At 44.4% G+C, this 24,230-nt stretch overlaps 2 protein-coding genes across 3 annotated transcripts; both read right to left on the bottom strand.

The window, feature by feature from the left end:
- Positions 1 to 252: 252 nt before the first annotated feature.
- Positions 253 to 4,909, bottom strand: LOC139566393 (uncharacterized protein C7orf57 homolog). 2 transcript variants are annotated; one of them, XM_071387526.1, is made up of 8 exons: positions 4,788 to 4,909; positions 4,382 to 4,448; positions 3,763 to 3,948; positions 3,189 to 3,276; positions 2,819 to 2,942; positions 2,363 to 2,451; positions 2,037 to 2,161; positions 253 to 1,779 (listed from the first exon to the last, which is right to left on the bottom strand). In XM_071387526.1, exons 1-8 carry the CDS (start codon positions 4,881 to 4,883, stop codon positions 1,724 to 1,726), a joined length of 831 nt encoding a protein of 276 aa, XP_071243627.1. In that variant the 5' UTR covers positions 4,884 to 4,909; the 3' UTR covers positions 253 to 1,723. The 2 variants fall into 2 exon arrangements, with proteins under 2 accessions (XP_071243627.1, XP_071243628.1); XM_071387527.1 differs by having other exon boundaries at positions 2,037 to 2,137.
- An 869-nt stretch (positions 4,910 to 5,778) lies between these two features.
- LOC139566392 (four and a half LIM domains protein 2-like) lies at positions 5,779 to 21,650 on the bottom strand. Its single transcript, XM_071387525.1, has 6 exons — positions 21,474 to 21,650; positions 12,924 to 13,111; positions 11,547 to 11,721; positions 10,776 to 10,945; positions 10,063 to 10,249; positions 5,779 to 6,353 (listed from the first exon to the last, which is right to left on the bottom strand). The coding sequence occupies exons 2-6, from the start codon at positions 13,077 to 13,079 to the stop codon at positions 6,202 to 6,204; spliced, it is 840 nt and encodes a 279-aa protein (XP_071243626.1). The 5' UTR covers positions 13,080 to 13,111; positions 21,474 to 21,650; the 3' UTR covers positions 5,779 to 6,201.
- Between the last annotated feature and the right edge of the window lie 2,580 nt (positions 21,651 to 24,230).

Genomic DNA, 24,230 nt, shown 5'->3' with positions numbered 1-24,230 from the left:
ATCAACAGATATGATGACGTTTAAAGTGGTGTTTTCGCCAAATATATATTGAATAAAATGAATATGCTATCATATTTTAATGGTGTATTTATTGAGCCATATGAATAGAATGATTTGGTTGGATATTATTTATGTTCTACAATCTGCACGAAGCTATGTGATATTGTACCTGTCAATAGGCATGATTATTAACACTAGTACTGTTCTGACATTGTAGTTAATTACCACTTCATCAAGAAAGAGCACGAGGGGTACATGCACATGCTCATTTATTTTAATGACATTTTCACTCAATAGCCTCAGTGCACTCATCACTTTAAGAAAGATGTGAGAATCACACATTGACTGTGTTAAAGTGGACCTCTCCACCAATGAATAACTAGGGAAGATCATTACTGTGTATTTACTGTGCTAAGTGGGAAATGTCTTCAAGCTACATGTACCTTCACATAGGGCTGGGCGATATAGCATGAATACTGGTATATCGGTATGGATCCACATGTTGTCGATAAAAAAACGTTTTTATTAAGGGCTAAATAACTGAAAAGTTCAACAAATTGGACTACTTCACTGTCACTTTTGTCCTAGTTTAGTTGAGAATAAAACCGTCAGCATGGAGAAAGCCTGTTAAAATAACTTAGATTATACATTTGCTGCCATTCTAGGCTCATCCACTAATCATAAAACATATTTGGATCTTGTATTATTCAGGAACATAAAATACCGTCAAATATCACCATACCGTTGTAAACTATAGTGATATAATTTGGCCATATCGCCCAGCCCGACCTTCACGTCAAAGCAAAACCGTTTCACTTCAGAGTAAACAATATCATTGCACGATACAATTGCCACTATTCCCTAAATATGTAGAATGAATTGACACCGTTGTTTGAACATCACAAAAGGTTTCTATCTATCTATGGAATCAATGCCCACCATAACTTCATAACACTGAACCATATCCTGGTATGAGATAGGTTGGTATCTTGGCTGGGAGGGCATCTCTTTAGAATAAAGTAGATTCATTGGCATTTCTGTCTTCCATTGCAAATCATGTCTGCCTTCCCATAACAAGTGAATCCCTTAGCACCCATGTTTACGTGTTTTTTTGGCAGAGCTCTCGGTTTCCGATCCTATTCAACAACGAGAGCTGAAAAGCGTGAGCCACAAACGTCTCCTTTGTGTGCACGCACAGTAGGCCTTGTTCACAAACAATCTTCACAGCACCAAAAGCATTTTTACACCACAAATAGAAACTCCAGTGTACAGTACTGTTTCATAGTCACACAATTCATCCTCCAATTCAACAATGATAATATAAACATGACAAGCGTTAATAAGCTGTGTCGGTGTTCTGAGAACAACATTACACGGAGTATAAAACAAAAGACAATAAAATTAATAAATTAACAAAGATGGTACCGTTGCATAATTACAAAACATGACAGTCGGGATGTACAGTAATGAGAGAAAGTGTGTCACAGAGAGAGAGAGAGAGAGAGAGAGAGAGAGAGAGAGAGAGAGAGAGAGAGAGAGAGAGAGAGAGAGAGAGAGAGAGAGAGAGAGAGAGAGAGAGAGAGAGAGAGAGAGAGAGAGCGAGAGAGCGAGAGAGCGAGAGAGAGTGGGGGGGGGGGGGACAGACAGTAGAGTGAATGGCAGGTGTGAGTGTGTGTATCCCCTGTTGTTTTCTACCCCAGATGGACCTCTTCTGTTCTCCTCCCTATTCCAGGTCTTCATCCTCAGGTGCGATGGTGCTCGTCTGTTCAGAGGTCACACCTGAAAGACAACACACACACACACACACACACATATGTAATAATGGTAAACATTCAAAATGCATTAAATCCTGTAGCCAACCCATATGAGTCATGTTTGGCATTAGTCCAGAATTTCCATGTGGTATGAAATAAACACTTTAATTTTGATTAAAAATGGTTTGATTTAGCAGAATAAACATATAGTGCTGCTGCTAATTCCTCCAAAAGACTTGAAAAAGTCCGTCAAAGACTATAAGGCAAAGTAATTTGTCGTACTTGAGGAGTCATCCTCATTGGTGGACTTCTTCTCATCCTCTATGTAACCAAAGCTCAGCAGCTTGGACATGCTCACAGGAACAGTTTTCTTCTCATGGGACCTGTCCATAGTAAAATCACTTTGACTGAGAGGTTGGAAATTCAATTGTGTTAGTGGTTATGTTGAATTTAGAAGTTCCAACATTATATATTACACAGGTTATAAAGGTTATACAAACATATCACATACTGACACACATATCTCTGCATATTGGTATTATTAAGCGTGAAGTGAAATTGAAATACAGAACAAACAGTGGATGTCGAAAATAGAGGCAGGCACTCACGTCTTCTTGTATTTGTTGATCTCCATATAACCACCTTGGTTTAGAGACATGTTCTCCATTTGGCTGGACGCATCAGTGACGGTGGGGTTCTGCACACAAGAATACAACCAGTTCAAACCAGTCAGTCAGGCCCAGTACAAGAATACTCATTGTATGAAGTATACACGCGCATGGAACACTTCTAACAATGAAATGGACGATCGAGTAAATAAATGGGTGAAGATGTGATGACCACACCAAACTGGTTGGCAGTCAAACAAATGAAATGTTATTACAGTACACTGGTGAAAAACAAGGCATAAGAATTTCAACAGAAGTCCCCACCCAATCCATTACTGAACGCAACGATGGAGTCAACTCAAGAGATGAACTGAGGGAAAAATAAAGGGAGGGGATAATGGTAAATGATAACAACTGTGTCAGTGATTAGGGGGTTTGTGGGGCCATTGAATTCACCTTCTCTTTATAGCTATCACTCTCCCTTTCCCAGGCTGAAATATCATCAGTACCGAAGGGAGCAGCTAGAGGTTGCCTTTTGCCGTATCCTTGACAATCATCAGGGGATGCTGCTTTACTTCCGCTGTAACGCACAAAACCGAACCCTGGCTTGGCTAAAGATACACCACCACCAAGAGTCAAGATGTAACTTCCCATTCTAAACATGACCTGTTCATCTGTTTTCAAGACACCTACAGACATGACATGATGCAGAACGTTTTGTTAGGCCTGACATATTGTTCCATGATCCCACTTTAGAAAATGAGACATTCCAATAATATTTTCATCAAACAGAGCCAACAAACCAACAAGGGGTCGGGGTCCTTACCGCTGAGATTCAGCTGAGAACCAATCAGGTGAGTTGTAGGATTTATTAGGCCTAGCATCCTCCTTGTTGTCCTCATGCCACAGTAAACCTGTGGAGGACACATAACACAAGGTATTTCAAAAGTAGGAACTTGACTAAACATGAATTCATCTCTTTTGAAAATAAGTAATTTCATTTCCTCTGGAAATTCAATTTGGGAATTCAATGCCTCTTCCCTATTTGACCTAGATATTTTGTGTGTATGTGTTGATATGTAGGCTATGTATGTAGTTCTGTCCTTGAGCTGTTTTTGTCTATTAATGTCATGAATTATGTCACGTTTTATGTTTTGTGTGTAACCGCAGGAAGAGTAGCTGCGGCTTTCGCAACAGCTAATGGGGATCCTAATAAAATACAAAATACCAAATGAGTTGAGCATGATATATAGAGCAATTCACTATAATTTGAACTAGCTAATATTATTACAGCCACACTAATCTGTGTCCAATGAGGCCATAGTAATGACCATGTACTGAAGTGTAAAGCATGTATCTACTGTAAAGCAGCACAAAGCTATGACACAAAACATTGTCACCCTTCTGTCCCCCTCCTTTGGCAAGTTTGACATAGTCGGAGTCGGAGTCGAATATTCCCACACGCCTTCCGCTGGTCCTGGCCTCAGGAGCACCCTCAGTGGCTTCCTGGCACAGCCCGGGGATCTGGGAAGTGGGGCCCGTAACACCGTTGGAGGGAGCTTGGCCTGGATAGCCTGTCTTCACGCCTGTAATAAAATGATTAGGTTTTGAATGGGTGTTGTCACCAGCACTTAAGCCTGCATTTACAGGCAGATGATGTAACTGCCCTGGCTGGCTAGAGAATTCATGGCCTAGATGTAAAAGCTATATTGAGTGATATAGTGTAGCCTCCCTGTATGTAAGCATATGATAGCCTCTGCTAAGGTCTCGAGATTTGCGGCAAGGGAGGTAGCTAGTGCACGTGCCCCTGCAACCAGAAGGTAACTGGTTCAAGCACCAACTCAGTCATTTCTCAATCGGTACATTTGGTGGAAGCAGAGGGATAAATCCACACTCTCTCGGGTCTTTTTAGGAATACTCTGCTCAGAGGTCTGGCCCTTTATGACACAAGAGAGTTTGCTTAAATGCAAGGATACTGACTACAGCCAGAGGCTAGAATACGTTAGCAAGCTAGCTTACCACCAGGCTTGGTCCGTCTGTGGTTGGGAGCAGCACTCATTTTGGCTGATGATGATTCCAGAATTAGCTGACGGGGTATAATAAAAAGACAAGATAGTTGCAACGTGAGTTAAAAATACAAGATAAACTATGCTAACAGTTCTCGCTATATGTAAACCACACGACAATCGGGTATCCCCGTTTCAGACACAGAGGGGAGAGGCACACACAACCTTTGTTCAACGCTAGTCAGTGGGATAGCATCCTTTAGCTAGCTAGCTAGCTTTACACAAAAGCCATCAAACGTGCACGCCTCAATGTTAACATATGAACAACTAGCTAACAGGTTATCATATCATGTTGGTAATCGCACATAGAGTAATGCAATGTTCAGAGAGGAATTGTATGTTTAGAAAAGCTATCTTACACAATTCGTGTGCCGGTGGGAGTGGAGACCTCGATATGGATGGTTAGCTAATGCGGTTAGCATTTCCTGCTGCACATTCCATGTACATCCGGTCATGTGGTTGTATTTGTTATTTATAAAGAAAACACCCAAAACAGAAATATCCTACCAATATACATTACACATGTACATATATTTATTTATATTACAGATACAATACAACAATAGATTGACTTCAATTTGAAGACGTTCGTGCCTTTTGGATTTGTAATACTGTAAGTTATTTGAATTTTCATTTATTACAGAAAATTGCAATTTTCTTCACTCAAAACCAGCGCCATACATCTGTACAGGACCAAGGACAGCAACCCCGAACAAGCTGCAGCATCACCCTGAACCTTTTCAGCACCATGGACAGCTCATCCTACAACCCCACCTGAAATCACAGCGTCCAGACCCTGACCAAGACATTTGAGAGATTGACGTACTGGAGGCAGCAATTAGTGATTTCCCCTTAGATAGGTCAGCTGCAAAGTCAAAATCGACTGTATTGTAAAAATTTATGAAAACAAAAATTCTCTTTTTGGTCGTAATTTAAGGTTAGGGTTAGGAATTAAGGGTTAATTACTTTTTTGTCTGTGCCAGCTAGTGACCACTCTGCAGAGCTGCCTCCAGAACAAGATTCATGAAGAAAAACGCTAACCTGCAGCCAAGAGCCAGACAGATCCAGGCCCAGACCCTAGACCTTAGGCACTAATGATCACATCCCATACCTCCTTTATGTGGTTTTGAGTGTTCAAGAGACCAAGAGTCAATTTTCCCCCAAGGGGTGCTTGTACCGCTAGATGGAGCCAGAGGTAAGCCATTCAGAACTATGGGGTGGTTGTAGGCCTGCTTCCCAAATGTCACCCCTATGGAGTGTACTACTTTTGACCAGAGCCCATGAGGTTTATTGGTGCCTTTACTGATTTGGAACAAAATCAAATGTCAGAAAGATCATTCTATCAATGAATTGCCTTTTAAATACTTTATTTCACATTTAGAGTGCAGGTACATGTTGTGTTATCATTAGATTTCACTGCTTTAATGAAAAGTACAACTCCTGTGATAGTTAAGTGTCATGGATGATTATCCGAACATATACAACACAATAGTTAAACGTTTCAATGGTAACAAACCACAGACAAAGTTGTTATTTTGTTTAAAATACATCAAAATGATATCTCTTTCTAAGAATCTAATGCAATTTGTGCTCATTCCATCAGACAAAATATTGTATCAATCTGAGGCCAGTGCATGCAGAAAGCCCTTTGGGTTAGTCTGAAGTGTATATTATTGAATAAATATAAAATTCCAATAAATGAAATGTTAGTAGGAGTAGGCCTATATTCTCTTGCATCTTTGCCATCTCTGGCTTTGACGCTCCATACAGCTTTTAGACGTCTTTGCTGCACTCGGGACACATGATCTCATCGCGGGCCGTCAGAAAGCCCCTTCCCACCAGGGAGACGGAGCACTTCTTGCAGTTGAAGCAGTTGTTGTGCCACTGGCGCTCTTCAAACGAGATGTACTTGCTGCCACCCAGACCTGCACAAGCAAGACGAGACAGGCACAGAGGGAGGGATGGAGAAATTCCTTATCAATTACTCCGGATCACTAATGTAATAATACTCTAATAGATAGTAAGTAAGTACATTTTCTGGAAGGAATTCAAAACCCATGAGCTGAGTGCCATGTCTCTATAACAACAGATAGATAGAGCACCTGACTAGTTAATGTGTGACCTCACTGTAATTAAGGCAGCCTTGAGTTGGGGTCGTTACTATGGAATGTTTTGAGTAGGAGTGAATAGAAGTGGAGAGTATGGCGTGAAAGGATGAGGAACCAGAGTTTGTCAGTCAGGTTTTTTAGTGTCACATTGTAAGGAAAAAGTCCTGGTTCTAGTGATACTGAGTGTACAAAACCTTTCTAATATTGAGTTGCAACCCCTTTTGCCCTCAGAACAGCCTCAATTCGCCGGGGCATGGACTCTACAAGGTGTCGAAAGCATTCCAAGCAGATGTTGACCTACACTACGTTCAAAAGTTTGGGGTCACTTTGAAATGTCCTTGTTTTTTAAAGCACATTTTTTGTCCATTAAAATAACATCAAATTGATCAGAAATACATTCTTGATACACACGGGAAACTGTTGGGCGTCAAAAACCCAGCAGCGTTGCAGTTCTTGACACACTCAAACCGGTGCAACTGGCACCTACTACAAGACCCCGTTCAAAGGCACTTAAATCTTTTGTCTTGCCCATTCACCCTCTGAATGGCACACATACACAATCTCTGTCTCAATTGTCTCATGGATTAAAAATCATTCTTTATCATGTCTCCTCCCCTTCATCTACACTGATTGAAGTGGATTTACAGTTTTTCTCAATTGCTAAAACACTAAAACCCATTGGCTGAACAAAGTTCTCAGTTGCCTGGACTCATTTAGCTAATTATGCAGTCTGTTGTCAATACCTTAAACCATTTCACATGGTAAAACACAATTTGCAGATCTCACTTAGACTTTTCAGCAAAACTCTAAACACATTCTCATTCTCAAAACACATTCTGCACTCTAATGCACATGCCATCCATACTGGTAAACACAAGTGGCAACAATCAAATACAAATAGAGAACACATGTCATTGATTGAACACAACCACTCAAAATTGATTTAACCTGTTTCAAATGATGCGACACAACCAATATAAGCCAGTTCAGAGAGCAAACAGGTTGTTGAAGGTGGGAAGGAGAAAGTCTGAGAATGGATAGAAGAAACAATGTGAGAGGACGAGGACGAGTGCGTATGCGAGGTGGGCGACGAGGAGGAAGAGGGCAAGAAAGAGGAAGAGGAGGACGAAGAGGAAGACAAAGAGTGGAAATATCTGATGAAATTCGAGCAACAGTTATAGACCATGTTCTTGTCCATGGACTGACAATGAGGGAAGCAGGACTTAGAGTGCAACCCAATTTGAGCCGATTTTCTGTGTCCACCATAGTAAGGACATTCAGAGAAGAGAACAGGTACAGTATACTACTGTATTTTTGTAATTGCAAATTTACTGTACTACACTATATGCAGCTGTTTCAATAGACATTTGTAAAGTTAATCACTGTATGTATTGTACTGCATGAATGTTTTGTAACTGCACAACTATTTTTTGTATAATTGCAAGGCTGCCACATGCAGGTGGAAGGACAGCTATATTCACTCGGGAGCAAGAGGCCATTATAGTTGGCATGGTCCTTCAAGATAATGCAATACGACTCAGATAAATCCAGGAACGAGTGATACAAGACAACACACACTTCCAGGGAATCGACAGTGTGAGTATTTCCACAATTGACCGTGTCCTCCATCGTAACAGGATGCGAATGAAACAAGTATACAGAGTACCTTTTGAGCGCAACTCACCATGGGGGAAAGAACTGCGAGCTCAGTATGTGCAAGTAAGTGTACATTCAGAAACATTTACTGTAATCCAGATTGTCTACAGGACTAACACATACTATGTGAATGACATTACTCTTCAGTACATACAATGTATGTGAATCAGAAGCCTAATTGTACTCTACAGTATAGCACTGTCTCTGTACGACTTACAAAATCCTACATACAGTATATTGTATTACACAGACAATATTTGACTTGGAATCCTTGGACAGACCCCATGAGTTCATCTTTGTCGATGAAGCAGGCTTCAATCTAACAAAGAGGAGAAGGAGAGGCCGAAACATGATTGGACAGCGGGCCATTGTTGAAGTCCCTGGTCAATGAGGTGGCAATGTCACAATCTGTGCTGCTATCAGCAACCATGGTGTTCTACATCACCATGTTACACTCGGGCCATATAACACCCAGCACCTTCTAAGATTTATTGCCAATCTAAGATATATTTTATTTGAGCCGCAGGTTCAAGAGCAGCAGGGTCAAGAGCTAAATGAGAATCCCATTCCTACCTATGTGATAGTGTGGGACAATGTCAGTTTCCACCGAGCTGCTCAGGTAAGGGAATGGTTTAACATCAATGGGCAGTTTATGAACTTGTACCTCCCTCCATACTCGCCTTTCCTGAATCCGATTGAGGAGTTTTTCTCCTCTTGGAGATGGAAAGTGTATGATAGACAACCCTACACCAGAGTAAATCTGCTGCAAGCCATGGATTTAGCCTGTGGTGATATAGGTGAGGAATCATGTCAGGGCTGGATACGGCACACAAGAGGCTTCTTCCCCCGTTGCCTCAGGAGGGACAATATTGCTTATGATGTCGACGAAGTGCTCTGGCCTGACCCAGCCCAAAGACAAGAAGAAGCACATTGATCACATGTTTACTCCTTTGATTTTTGTCCCTTTTAGTATTGTATACTGTAGTACAGTGCATTGTAGGCTGTATACTGTACAATGGACAAATTGTATGGCCCTGAACATTGTGCTTTCCATTTATTAACAGTACTGACTGCTCAATAGATTTTGACTGGTTGCAGGTTCATATCAACAAAGAACAAGAATCACAGAGACAAAGGACAAGTTTGTGAGATGCAGGGTACAGTACTGTAAAAATAGAGGTACAAGGAGGAGGAAGAACAAAAAACAAAATTGCAAAGAGCAAAGCAGAGGAGTAATTTCTGATAAATTTTGAGCTACTATGATAGAACATGTTTTCGTTCATCAAAAAAATATGAATATTTTTTTTGATAAAAAATATACTTCTCCCTGAGAATTGTATGTTTTGAACAATGTGTTTTCTATTTTTCGGTGTATTGTTTACTGACTGCTTGAGAGTGTATATCATTTTGATCACTTTTTTTATGATTTGAGAGCAGTGTTTGATTTTGAACACAGGTAAAACTGTTTTGAGGCGAATGTTTCATTTTGCGAGAGGAGTCAGAGGTTATGTAAATAGTGCTTGAAGATGAGGTTATGTGTTTAATGTTTTCAGGAAATGGAGCAAGGTTTCAGAAATTGTGTTTTAGCAATTGAGAAAAACTGTAACGGGTGACATCAATAAGGGATACTAGCTTTCACCTGGATTCACCTGGTCAGTCTGTCAGGTGTTCCTAATGTTTTGTCCACAGTGTATAGTTAACTAATCATAGAGGGGTGGATCCTAACTTCCACTTATGTTGCACTTTCACTTTGTCTCCCATTGACATCCATGCATGACTAAGTGAATATCTGACATAAGTGGAAGTTATGATTGGCTCCAGAGACTACAGATATGTGTGAGGATGAGCCAATGTGAGTGATCATACGTACCACTGATAGGGGTGGTGCAGGAGGCACACTTCTTGGCATACAGGTTGCAGAAGCAGTTCAGGCAGTAGGCAAAGTTGTCCCGAGAGGTGAACCGCTGGCCAGACAGCTGCTGCTTACACCCCGTGCACAGGAAGCAGTCCTTATGCCACGGCTGATCGCGATAGGTCACCCCGCCAGTGGTGATTGGCTACAGGAGATAGAAACAGGAAGTAACAAGCTCAATCACCAATCAAAAATTAGGTAACATCTATACCTGTGAAGGTATTTGACCATGGGAAAAAGAAGTACTGCATAATGCGAGTTCAGCTGAATTGAGTTGAACTTCTATTCATCGCAAGCTTTGTTTCGTATGCACAAGGAACCAGTTTTAAATACTGACAAAGAATGGTAATAAATGTGAATCTGGAGAGGAGCAATCCATTTGAACACAGAACTCTCCAAAAGCATACATTCTGATGCAGTACACTCCATTTCAGCCCACTACAGTGGGTTATATAGGGGTCTCGAGTGGCGCAGCGGTCTAAGGCACTGCATCTCAGTGCTAGAGGCATCACTACAGACACCCTGGTTTGAATCCAGACTGTATCACAACTGGCCATGATTGAGAGTCCCATAGGGCGGTGCACAATTGGCCCAGCATCGTCTAGGTTTGGCCGGTGTAGGCCTTCATTATAAACTGACTTGCCTAGTTAAAAAATATCAATATATATTACCTTCTTGCATTGGATACACTGCATGGCAAACTGCTTCTCGTAACAGGGCACGCAGTAGTTACTGTTGTCCTTATGGATGAAGTTCTTGGTGCCGATTGGTTGCTGGCAGCGCTGGCAAGTGAAGCAGGTCTCATGCCAGCTGTTGCCCTTATGCTCCATCTTCTTGGAGCCTGCAAACAAGAGAGGAGAAAAAGAAGAAGAGAGAGAAAGGGGAGGAAGCGGGGAGGGTGAAGAGCAGAGCGATAGAGAGGGGGAGAGAGGGAGTGAGAGAGAGTGAGAGAGAGTGAGAGAGAGTGAGAGAGAGAGAGAGAGAGAGAGGAAGTGAGAGAGAGATGGAGAGAGAGAGAGAGTGGGAGAGAGAGAGAGGGGAAGTGAGAGAGAGAGAAACAGGAAAATCAGGTTACACACAGACTGATCTTCCAGTGTGACACATTGAATAATGATACCAGTAGTGGTACGTGAGCTGGCTCCACCAAACTGTGACAGACCATCCACTGTCCCGCTTGACTGCTGCAACGACATCATTCATTACATAAACTCCTAACACAGGTCCAAGGAGGTAGAAACTTGGCATCCATGATTGCACCAAATAGATTTTCTAGTAGCCAAATCCCACTCAAACCTCAACTCTGTTAGATGTCTGTCAAATCTGTCAACTCTTTCCCCTTCAGTAGTTTCCTTACCAGTACCAATAGATTGTGTACTGACCAAATTCAACTGAAAGCCCAATTCACTGACTTCCCCCCTCTGTCAGGCCAGACATTTCCTTACCTGGCATGATGGTCTTCTTGCACTCGTGGCACTTGGAGGAGTACTCGTTGGAGTAGCACTCGGTGCAGAGCAGCTGGTCATCCTTGGTGGAGAAGGGCTTGTCCACAAGGGAGCAGCTACACTTGAAGCAGTGGAAGCAGTCGTCATGCCAGTGGCGGTCCTTGTAGGACAGGTCCTGAAGAAGGAGGACGGGACAGAGAGTCAGGGTCAGGTGTATCTCCATTCAACTCGGTGCCTCCTTTTCTGGGATAATGGACATCGTCGTTTTGACTGAATCTAAGGCCCACCAGTCTGTTAAGATTCCCATGCACTGTGTTCTAGTGGTCTGCCATGGCAGTGACCTCAACTCAACTCCTATCTGCTGGAGGCGTGGTGACAATGGATGTGTGACAACATGTGCTTAATTAGCTACCAATTTAGATGAATGACTGAATAATGACTGAGATGGGAGCAGGGGTGGCAATCACAGCTATGGGTTAGATAAACTGAAAGAGGCCTAGGACGGATGACTGACTAGCTGCTACAGGGGATAGGGACATTCGGCACAGATGAGCCCCCCTCCAGGCCGATCCAGGGGGAAGTGACCGCCATCTCATCTGTGACACTAATGACCATGTAAAGTGACACTAATTGCTGAAACAACACACGGCCCTGTCAGAGTGCGAACTTGGAAGCTACAAGTTTCACGTTTTATTAGTCGTATGTACAGGATACACGTAGTATAGACTGTCCTACGAAATGCTTACTTGCAGGTTCCTTCATGCAACAACAATAATAAATAATAAAAGATAATAATATGAACATAAAGTAAATGGCAGTAGAATAGAAGAAACGTTATATAAGTATAATACAGGAAGGCACAATTTATAGTCCAAAATTCACACGTGCATTGTGGAAGCGGGGATTGGGGCGCAAGTGTTTAAAGTGTGTAGTCTTAAGCAGTCATAATGAGAGAGAGTGTGTGTGTGTGTGTGTGTGTGTGTGTGTGTGTGTGTGTGTGTGTGTGTGTGTGTGTGTGTGTGTGTGTGTGTGTGTGTGTGTGTGTGTGTGTGTGTGTGTGTGTGTGTGTGTGTGTGTGTGTGTGTGTGTGTGTACGTATATCTGTGTGGGTGCGTGTGTGCATGAGTGAGTGCATGTGTGCTGAGAGTCAGTGCATAGTGGTATGTCCTGTGTCCTTCTAGGTCAATGACTGTGCCTGGGTCTGGGGTATTTGTGTTTTAATTCCATCGACTCCTGTTCTAATTCCAAGTTCTGTTTAACATCTGGGCCATAGAAATGAAGTGAATACTAGTAGGAAGGAATACAACCTATCATGGAATAGCAAATGTGGGTACTGGTAAACCCTACACCACCACATTCAGGAAGTGGTCCACCTACCCTGCTGCTGCAGCCAATGGACTTCTTGCACTCTTCACAGGTGTTAGAGTACAGGTTCTCGTAGCACTTCACACAGTAGGGGTTCTCTTCCCTGAGCACATACCTCCTCCCAAACAGGGACTCCTTGCAGTAATGGCAGTCATAGCGTTCCGCCATTTTGGATCAAATCTCTCCCTTTGCTCTCTTGCCTGTAAAAGAGGACATAAACATTTACAGTCACCCAGTGTCTTCAAGTAAAGTAGCATCACTGATTGGCGAATCCTAACTTCCATGCATTGATGTCAATGGGAGACTGAGTGAAAATTTGACTTAAATTGAAGTTGGTTTCACTGTTACAGTGTTCATATATATATATATATATTTTTTTTAACTTTAGTTTATTTAGTAAATATTTTCTAAACTACATTTTCTTAAAACAGCATTGCTGGTTAAGTTCTTGTAAGTAAGCATTTCACGGTAAGGTGTATAAAATGTGATTTGATTTTGATCAGCATGTGATGTATTTTAATAGTGCATTGGTCTCAATAACCATGAGACCAAAAGGTCATTGTAATGTAATGACATAATGCACTAGACTACGGCATACAAGGCTCACTATAATGTACGAACGTAGCTGAAATAAAAGTATCTCCGTGGTTCAAGCAATGGACCAAAATTAAAGTCACAATGACAACTTTGAGAATGAGGTCTGCGGGAGTAAATCGGTTACGCAATCAGCTGCTTTGGTGAGCTGTCGCGTCAGCTGAGAATACAGCTGTAGCGTAAGAGCTTCACATTTAAAGTGGTAATCAGCCAGAAATGTAAATAGTTCCCACTGGGGAAACACTGGTTCAATGAAATGACGTTGAACCAACATGGAATAGACATTGAATTGACATCTATGCCCAGTGGGTTGCCTCAAATACTTATTTAAATGCTAGGTGTACTCATACAGTTGAATTTTATATCATGCAATTGGTCCAAAAATCCTAGCTGGTGTACAGTAAGAACAATACACAACAATGTATGCCTATGCTAGTAAAACACAATGTGTAGCTCTGGGATACAGGGGAAAGATGACTCAAGCCTCTAAAGATGGAGGAGAGAGAAAGGGTGGCATGCTGTGCCAAAGTCTGCTCTGGGCCCCGCAGCTGTCCTCTGTCTCCCCATTAAGCAGCTGTCCTCTGTCTCCCCATTCAGCCCTGGCTAACCCCTAGTTATCCCTCTCATGATCCTTTGTGGGGACAGGAGATCCGCAGTGAGTTCCACTGTGTCCCCCCTCCGTCCTGGACAGACAGCCAGACGCCTTGCAGAGATCATAGAGTTAGAATGAACTTTGAGGGGCCCGTCAAATTGCTGTGGTCCGGAGGACATTTGAGCAATTCTATTTCTATGGTGGCACCTTAATTGGAGAGGACGGGCTTGTGGTAATGGCTGGAGCGGAATCAGTGGAATGGTATCAAATACATAAAGCACATGGTTTGACGCCATTCCATTTACTCCGTTCCAGTCGTTATCATGAGCCGTCCTCTCAGCAGGGTGGTAGCCACCCAGTAGTCCACAACACAACACTGCAAAGGAGCAGAGGTATGTAGTGATGCATTTCATTGCGTATCTCTTTCTTATAATAGGGAGCATTCATTCCACAGGTTGTTTCTGGCAGAGGTTTACGACAGGAGTGGATATTTCTAGGCCTGTCTCCCTCTGTGCCTCCCCTGTCTTCCTCCTCCGCTTTGGAATGGACCCGGATGATCCACGATCTCAGGATGACAAGATGAAGTATTTGAGGCAGCTGTTGGCAGGGGCAGGGAGGCGGTGTGCTGGCGTTGATGTCCATGACTTAATAAGAGGAGTTTGGAACAGAGCTACACACCTCCTCCTCCTTCTTCTCCTCGTTCTCCTCCACACACACCACAACACTCAACGTAACTCCTTCTCCTCCACACACACCACAACACTCAACGTAACTCCTTCTCCTCCACACACACCACAACACTCAACGTAACTCCTTCTCCTCCACACACACCGCAACACTCAACGTAACTCCTTCTCCTCCACACACACCACAACACTCAACGTAACTCCTTCTCCTCCACACACACCACAACACTCAACGTAACTCCTTCTCCTCCACACACACCACAACACTCAACGTAACTCCTTCTCCTCCACAACACACCACAACACTCAACCTAACTCCTTCTCCTCCACACACACCACAACACTCAACGTAACTCCTTCTCCTCCACAACACTCAACGTAACTCCTTCTCCTCCACAACACACCACAACACTCAACGTAACGCCTTCTCCTCCACAACACTCAACGTAACTCCTTCTCCTCCACACACACACCACAACACTCAACGTAACTCCTTCTCCTCTACACACCACAACACTCAACGTAACTCCTTCTCCTCTACACACCACAACACTCAACGTAACTCCTTCTCCTCCACACACACCACAACACTCAACGTAACTCCTTCTCCTCCACACACACCACAACACTCAACCTAACTCCTTCTCCTCCACAACACTCAACGTAACTCCTTCTCCTCTACACACCACAACACTCAACCTAACTCCTTCTCCTCCACAACACACCACAACACTCAACCTAACTCCTTCTCCTCCACAACACTCAACGTAACTCCTTCTCCTCTACACACCACAACACTCAACCTAACTCCTTCTCCTCTACACACACCACAACACTCAACGTAACTCCTTCTCCTCCACACACACCACAACACTCAACGTAACTCCTTCTCCTCCACACACACCACAACACTCAACCTAACTCCTTCTCCTCCACACACCACAACACTCAACCTAACTCCTTCTCCTCCACACACCACAACACTCAACCTAACTCCTTCTCCTCCACACACACCACAACACTCAACGTAACTCCTTCTCCTCCACACACACTACAACACTCAACGTAACTCCTTCTCCTCCACACACACACCACAACACTCAACGTAACTCCTTCTCCTCCACACACACCACAACACTCAACCTAACTCCTTCTCCTCCACACACCACAACACTCAACCTAACTCCTTCTCCTCCACACACACCACAACACTCAACGTAACTCCTTCTCCTCCACACACACCACAACACTCAACCTAACCTCTTCTCCTCCACACACACCACAACACTCAACCTAACTCCTTCTCCTCCACACACCACAACACTCAACCTAACTCCTTCTCCTCCACACACACCACAACACTCAACGTAACTCCTTCTCCTCCACACACACCACAACACTCAACCTAACTCCTTCTCCTCCACACACACCACAACACTCAACCTAACTCCTTCTTCTCCACAACACACCACAACACTCAACGTAACTCCTTCTCCTCCACACCACAACACTCAACGTAACTCCTTCTCCTCCACAACACACCACAACACTCAACGTAACTCCTTCTCCTCCACAACACACCACAACACTCAACGTAACTCCTTTTCCTCCACAACACTCAACGTAACTCCTTCTCCTCTACACACCACAACACTCAACGTAACTCCTTCTCCTCCACACACACCACAACACTCAACGTAACTCCTTCTCCTCCACAACACACCACAACACTCAACCTAACTCCTTCTCCTCCACACACACCACAACACTCAACGTAACTCCTTCTCCTCCACAACACACCACAACACTCAACGTAACTCCTTCTCCTCCACAACACTCAACCTAACTCCTTCTCCTCCACAACACACCACAACACTCAACGTAACTCCTTCTCCTCCACACACACCACAACACTCAACGTAACTCCTTCTCCTCCACACACACCACAACACTCAACGTAACTCCTTCTCCTCCACACACACAACACAACACTCAACCTAACTCCTTCTCCTCCACAACACACCACAACACTCAACCTAACTCCTTCTCCTCCACAACACTCAACGTAACTCCTTCTCCTCTACACACACCACAACACTCAACGTAACTCCTTCTCCTCCACAACACTCAATGTAACTCCTTCTCCTCTACACACACCACAACACTCAACGTAACTCCTTCTCCTCTACACACCACAACACTCAACGTAACTCCTTCTCCTCCACACACACCACAACACTCAACGTAACTCCTTCTCCTCCACACACACCACAACACTCAACGTAACTCCTTCTCCTCCACACACACCACAACACTCAACGTAACTCCTTCTCCTCTACACACACCACAACACTCAACGTAACTCCTTCTCCTCCACACACACCACAACACTCAACGTAACTCCTTCTCCTCCACACACACCACAACACTCAACGTAACTCATTCTCCTCCACACACACCACAACACTCAACCTAACTCCTTCTCCTCCACAACACACCACAACACTCAACGTAACTCCTTCTCCTCCACAACACACCACAACACTCAACGTAACTCATTCTCCTCCACACACCACAACACTCAACGTAACTCCTTCTCCTCCACACACACCACAACACTCAACGTAACTCCTTCTCCTCCACACACACCACAACACTCAATGTAACTCCTTCTCCTCCACACACACCACAACACTCAACGTAACTCATTCTCCTCCACAACACACCACAACACTCAACCTAACTCCTTCTCCTCCACACACACCACAACACTCAATGTAACTCCTTCTCCTCCACAACACACCACAACACTCAACGTAACTCATTCTCCTCCACACACCACAACACTCAACGTAACTCCTTCTCCTCCACACACACCACAACACTCAACCTAACTCCTTCTCCTCCACACACACCACAACACTCAATCTAACTCCTTCTCCTCCACACACACCACAACACTCAACGTAACTCCTTCTCCTCCACAACACTCAACGTAACTCCTTCTCCTCCACACACACCACAACACTCAACCTAACTTCTTCTCCTCCACACACACCACAACACTCAACGTAACTCCTTCTCCTCCACACACACACCACAACACTCAACCTAACTCCTTCTCCTCCACAACACTCAACGTAACTCCTTCTCCTCCACACACACCACAACACTCAACGTAACTCCTTCTCCTCCACACACACCACAACACTCAACCTAACTCCTTCTCCTCCACACACACCACAACACTCAACGTAACTCCTTCTCCTCCACAACACTCAACGTAACTCCTTCTCCTCCACACACACCACAACACTCAACCTAACTCCTTCTCCTCCACACACACCACACCACTCAACGTAACTCCTTCTCCTCCACAACACACCACACCACTCAACATAACCCCTTCTCCTCCACACACACCACAACACTCAACGTAACTCCTTCTCCTCCACACACACCACAACACTCAACCTAACTCCTTCTCCTCCACACACACCACACCACTCAACGTAACTCCTTCTCCTCCACAACACACCACAACACTCAACGTAACTCATTCTCCTCCACACACCACAACACTCAACGTAACTCCTTCTCCTCCACACACACCACAACACTCAACGTAACTCCTTCTCCTCCACACACACCACAACACTCAACCTAACTTCTTCTCCTCCACACACACCACAACACTCAACGTAACTCCTTCTCCTCCACACACACACCACAACACTCAACCTAACTCCTTCTCCTCCACAACACTCAACGTAACTCCTTCTCCTCCACACACACCACAACACTCAACGTAACTCCTTCTCCTCCACACACACCACAACACTCAACCTAACTCCTTCTCCTCCACACACACCACAACACTCAACGTAACTCCTTCTCCTCCACAACACTCAACGTAACTCCTTCTCCTCCACACACACCACAACACTCAACCTAACTCCTTCTCCTCCACACACACCACACCACTCAACGTAACTCCTTCTCCTCCACAACACACCACACCACTCAACATAACCCCTTCTCCTCCACACACACCACAACACTCAACGTAACTCCTTCTCCTCCACACACACCACAACACTCAACCTAACTCCTTCTCCTCCACACACACCACACCACTCAACGTAACTCCTTCTCCTCCACAACACACCACAACACTCAACGTAACTCATTCTCCTCCACACACCACAACACTCAACGTAACTCCTTCTCCTCCACACACACCACAACACTCAACCTAACTCCTTCTCCTCCACACACACCACAACACTCAACCTAACTCCTTCTCCTCCACACACACCACAACACTCAACGTAACTCCTTCTCCTCCACAACACTCAACGTAACTCCTTCTCCTCCACACACACCACAACACTCAACGTAACTCCTTCTCCTCCACACACACCACAACACTCAACGTAACTCCTTCTCCTCCACACACACCACAACACTCAACCTAACTTCTTCTCCTCCACACACACCACAACACTCAACGTAACTCCTTCTCCTCCACACACACACCACAACACTCAACCTAACTCCTTCTCCTCCACAACACTCAACGTAACTCCTTCTCCTCCACACACACCACAACACTCAACGTAACTCCTTCTCCTCCACACACACCACAACACTCAACCTAACTCCTTCTCCTCCACACACACCACAACACTCAACGTAACTCCTTCTCCTCCACAACACTCAACGTAACTCCTTCTCCTCCACACACACCACAACACTCAACCTAACTCCTTCTCCTCCACACACACCACACCACTCAACGTAACTCCTTCTCCTCCACAACACACCACACCACTCAACATAACCCCTTCTCCTCCACACACACCACAACACTCAACGTAACTCCTTCTCCTCCACACACACCACAACACTCAACCTAACTCCTTCTCCTCCACACACACCACACCACTCAACGTAACTCCTTCTCCTCCACAACACACCACAACACTCAACGTAACTCCTTCTCCTCCACAACACTCAACGTAACTCGTTCACCTCCACAAATGGAATGGAGTGATTTTGTGATGAAGATCGAAGTGACCCCTGAACAGAGACATGTACTTCACAAATACTAGGTTCCACAGTAGTATTTATGCTTGTTTTGCAGGTTAATTTGATCCGTCAATGACAACTGAAGAACTTTAGAGTCTCAAGAAATAGACTAATTCAATCAAACCTGCGTTGCAGTCTTTATTCACCAGCACATTGACCCCCCCCCCCCCCCCCCGTAGTCTAGAAAAATCACAGAATAGTGTTGGGTGGCAGATGCAGATAGATCTCTGTCATGATGTGTAGATACTTCCAATTTTCAGAATAAGACATGAGTATAGTTGTGACACACTGTCACATGCAGTAGCCTATAACAATCAAAATCTTAATTCCAGCTGACTTCCTGTCCCATTTCCAAACAAAGACCTCAATTCATCCATTCCCAAATCAGAGTCATGCTCAAAACCTTTGGCAGGCGTTAGTATTAGTTCAGACCCTTTTACTGCAGTACATGGATTCATACATTAAGACCAACGAGGTCTCATTTCCCCTCAATCTCCTGTCTAATTCAAGCTCTACAATGGATCACTATTATCATCGTTATACTGTTACAGACCAAACATTGGTCCCTGGACCACCATCTGTTGCCTTAGCTCATGTCTGCCATAATCTCATTGCAGGGCCATAGAGTCTTACAGGGCATACACATTGTCATGACACTACCATGACACCATAGCTAATACAAGATCATGATGAGTGACTCCAGGGCCCCTACCATGGAAGGGCATCCCCACTCCAAAAAAAGGGGCCCTTCAGACAACTGCCCAGCCCACCCAAACCCCCATCTCATTTCATCCAGCCACACTGCACGGATTCCTGCATTCAGCCACTCTTTGTTTTCAAAGACTACTCTTCAGCTTTCAGTTCATCTCGCGTCACTTCACATCGTAGCAAGTCAAAGAATGTGCAAAAGAGCACACATTCCAGGCCTGTTTGGAGTACAATCTAAAATCTAAGAGGGTTGAGAGGTTGTGGCCTGATGTGGAAAGTCATCTGCTTGTATTCTATCTATGCCCTGCTATTGAATTATTCATTTGACACTGTAGATAGCACTTTCAACGTTCAGAATCTGCAGGGGAGACCACTGCCAAGGCCTTTTGAAACGAACTGCCAAATAGACATTTTAAATCATACCCACTGCGCACAGACGTCAATTCAACATATATTCCATGTTGGTGCCACGTAATTTCACAACGTTGATTCAACCAATGTGTGCCCAGTGGGTAGTTATTGATAGCTACCGATATCTGTATTTATCAAAGTATTTGAAACTAATCTGAAACAAAATGTATCAAACAAACATCAACCACCTAATTCCAAAATAAAAAGAGGAGAGGGTTAGCTCTGAAGTTTTGCAAAGTTTCACAAATCCAAAAAGCTAATTTGCTGCCAAAGACAACAAACTCTAGCCTGAATAAGCATCTGCAGCTCAGCCTCGGCCGTGTGAGTGGCTGCAGATGGAGAGCAGTGGAACGGATAGAAGTCAACAAGCAGATGTCTAGAATAACCAAAGGAAGTGTACAAAAAAAGACAGAGCAGACCAGTAGCCAGTTACCAGAACAGTGGATCAGAGCCGGAGTAGAGAGAGAAGTGTCCTCCTACCTGTGAGTGCAGCAGCCTCAGCCTGTGTGTCTCTTGCTAGAGGAGTCAGAGCAGACAGAGAGTTGAGGGAGAAGACCAGTCCTAGTCTCTGCTTGATTGGTTTAAGAGCAGCAGTACCCGGGGACTGGGCAGTGAGGTGACTGGTGTGGGCCGGACCACTTGATCTGAGGCTATAAATACAATGTAACTACTGAGCTACACTGGAGCCAGAACGTTACATCTCCCCACCATCAGACAGACAGTGGCCTTTTATGGCTTCACTGTATATTAGAGAGAGCATGCTGTCACATAGACACACAAGCACACATACACCCACAAATGCAAATGATTTTACCTGATCAACCATCCCTCTCCATCCCACGCACAATTATTATTTAAAAAAATTATAATAATAAAATGGCTGCTACATAAAACGCAACAGGTCTAAAGAGAAATATAATGTTTCCAACATCTGTGGCCTCTGGAAAAAGGATTTGTGTTCCGCTCCTGTTACTCACACTCCGCTCAAAGAGAGGTTTGATATCCCCAACGGACACAATGGCCCTGACAGACAGACTGGAACAGGTTAACATGACCTCAAGAGGCCTCCTGTCGACCTGCGTTTAACATTCTTGAGGAGGACATTACTGATTATTCTTGGTTCCCTGAGAAAACAAAACCCACCCGCATCAGGGCCATGTGAGTTCACCAGGTTATGTGAATCAGGTTGAGCTGAGGAGGGTCTTCAACTCCAGTCCTGAAAGGCTACTGGATGTAAACAGGCTGACGTTCAGCCAGCCCAGTACTAACCTAACTGATTCAAACAGCCAAGGTCCAGACTGACTAGCATGATTAGTTTATTAATTGAACCGGATGATTTAGTGCCAGGGTGCCTGCACACACACAAGGAGAGACAGTCTAGTGTCCAAAACAGGTGAGGGCTGATGATTTTGCTTGATCATTTATGCTGATCATTTCCTACCACAGTAAGCCTAACCCCCTCCCACATCCTCTATTATCCTAAAGTTGTGAATAGCACAAGCAAGTGTTGATCTATTCTAAACCGGTGTGTGTTTCATTCCTGATGGATGATCATGAGACTACATAGTTTGCACATTTGTTCTCCGTCAATTGCGAGCTACAATCATCAATACCAGGCCCCTCTTGTGTCTCATAGCCAATCCCTTACTATCGCGATATAATGTTACTCCTAAGGCCCATTGTCCAGTGGTAGCTGGTATGGCTAGGTAGGGACGCGGATGGGATACTGTCTGATGGGAGGTGTAGAGTAGGGAGGGTGTGATACAGTCTGATGGGAGGCGTAGAGTAGGGGGTGTGATACTGTCTGATAGGAGGTGTAGAGTAGGGGGTGTGATACTGTCTGATAGGAGGTGTAGAGTAGGGGGTGTGATACTGTCTGATAGGAGGTGTAGAGTAGGGGGTGTGATACTGTCTGATAGGAGGTGTAGAGTAGGGGGTGTGATACTGTCTGATGGGAGGTGTAGAGTAGGGGGTGGGATACTGTCTGATAGGAGGTGTAGAGTAGGGGGTGTGATACTGTCTGATAGGAGGTGTAGAGTAGGGGGTGTGATACTGTCTGATAGGAGATGTAGAGTAGGGGGTGTGATACTGTCTGATAGGAGGTGTAGAGTAGGGGGTGTGATACTGTCTGATAGGAGGTGTAGAGTAGGGGGTGTGATACTGTCTGATAGGAGGTGTAGAGTAGGGGGTGTGATACTGTCTGATAGGAGGTGTAGAGTAGGGGGTGTGATACTGTCTGATAGGAGGTGTAGAGTAGGGGGTGTGATACTGTCTGATAGGAGGTGTAGAGTAGGGGGTGTGATACTGTCTGATAGGTGTAGAGTAGGGGGTGTGATACTGTCTGATAGGAGGTGTAGAGTAGGGGGTGTGATACTGTCTGATAGGAGGTGTAGAGTAGTGGGTGTGATACTGTCTGATAGGAGGTGTAGAGTAGGGGGTGTGATACTGTCTGATGGGAGGTGTAGAGTAGGGGGTGTGATACTGTCTGATAGGAGGTGTAGAGTAGGGGGTGTGATACTGTCTGATAGGAGGTGTAGAGTAGGGGGTGTGATACTGTCTGATGGGAGGTGTAGAGTAGGGGGGTGATACTGTCTGATAGGAGGTGTAGAGTAGGGGGTGTGATACTGTCTGATGGGAGGTGTAGAGTAGGGGGTGTGATACTGTCTGATGGGAGGTGTAGAGTAGGGGGTGTGATACTGTCTGATAGGAGGTGTAGAGTAGGAGGTGTGATACTGTCTGATGGGAGGTGTAGAGTAGGGGGTGTGATACTGTCTGATGGGAGGTGTAGAGTAGGGGGTGTTAATCACATTTTATGGTTTTATACCTTCTTAGTCACGCGGAACCCATTAAGAGCTGTTTCGTAAACAAGCATTACATAAACAGTATGTGTCTTATTATCAAATGAAGGTTTTTGGCCCACCTTCTGAAATTCTTCTCTGCCTTGTGACGTTCACTCCAACAATGTCAAATGGTCCTGCGTGCAGCGAGATATTTCCCCTCCTTTTTTTAAAATGTCATCAAGCACTCATGAACCTGGAGAAACCCAAACCATGAGTGTGGTTCCAAACATAGCCTGGACTTAATGTGATAAGGGGAATGTTTGTGTCGTGACACAGATAAGCTGTGAGAGAGACAGTGTGTATAGACAGTTCCTTGGTCTTGGAAATATCTATTGAAGAAATGAAAGAGAGTGACTGAGTGAGAACATGTTGTGACTGCTGGCCTATCTCTTTGCAG

The sequence above is a fragment of the Salvelinus alpinus genome, chromosome 38 (assembly GCF_045679555.1).
Source record: "Salvelinus alpinus chromosome 38, SLU_Salpinus.1, whole genome shotgun sequence".
NCBI classification, from domain to species: domain Eukaryota; kingdom Metazoa; phylum Chordata; class Actinopteri; order Salmoniformes; family Salmonidae; genus Salvelinus; species Salvelinus alpinus.
Note: the sequence above shows the minus strand (reverse complement) of the source record. Positions and strands in the feature narration are given on the sequence as shown.

Bases quoted from the DNA above. Each gene is read 5' to 3' on its own strand.
- LOC139566393 (XM_071387526.1), bottom strand. From the start codon at position 4,883: ATGACCGGATGTACATGGAATGTGCAGCAGGAAATGCTAACCGCATTA. The intron at 2,162-2,362 runs GTGAGTGCCTGC...CCAACCTCTCAG, and splicing joins ATCAACAAATACAAGAAGAC to TCAAAGTGATTTTACTATGG. The intron at 1,780-2,036 runs GTACGACAAATT...GTTGTCTTTCAG, and splicing joins CAATGAGGATGACTCCTCAA to GTGTGACCTCTGAACAGACG.
- LOC139566392 (XM_071387525.1), bottom strand. From the start codon at position 13,079: ATGGCGGAACGCTATGACTGCCATTACTGCAAGGAGTCCCTGTTTGGG. The intron at 10,946-11,546 runs GTAAGGAAATGT...TCTTGTTTGCAG, and splicing joins CAAGAAGACCATCATGCCAG to GCTCCAAGAAGATGGAGCAT. The intron at 6,354-10,062 runs GTACGTATGATC...TTGCTTGTGCAG, and splicing joins CTGCACCACCCCTATCAGTG to GTCTGGGTGGCAGCAAGTAC.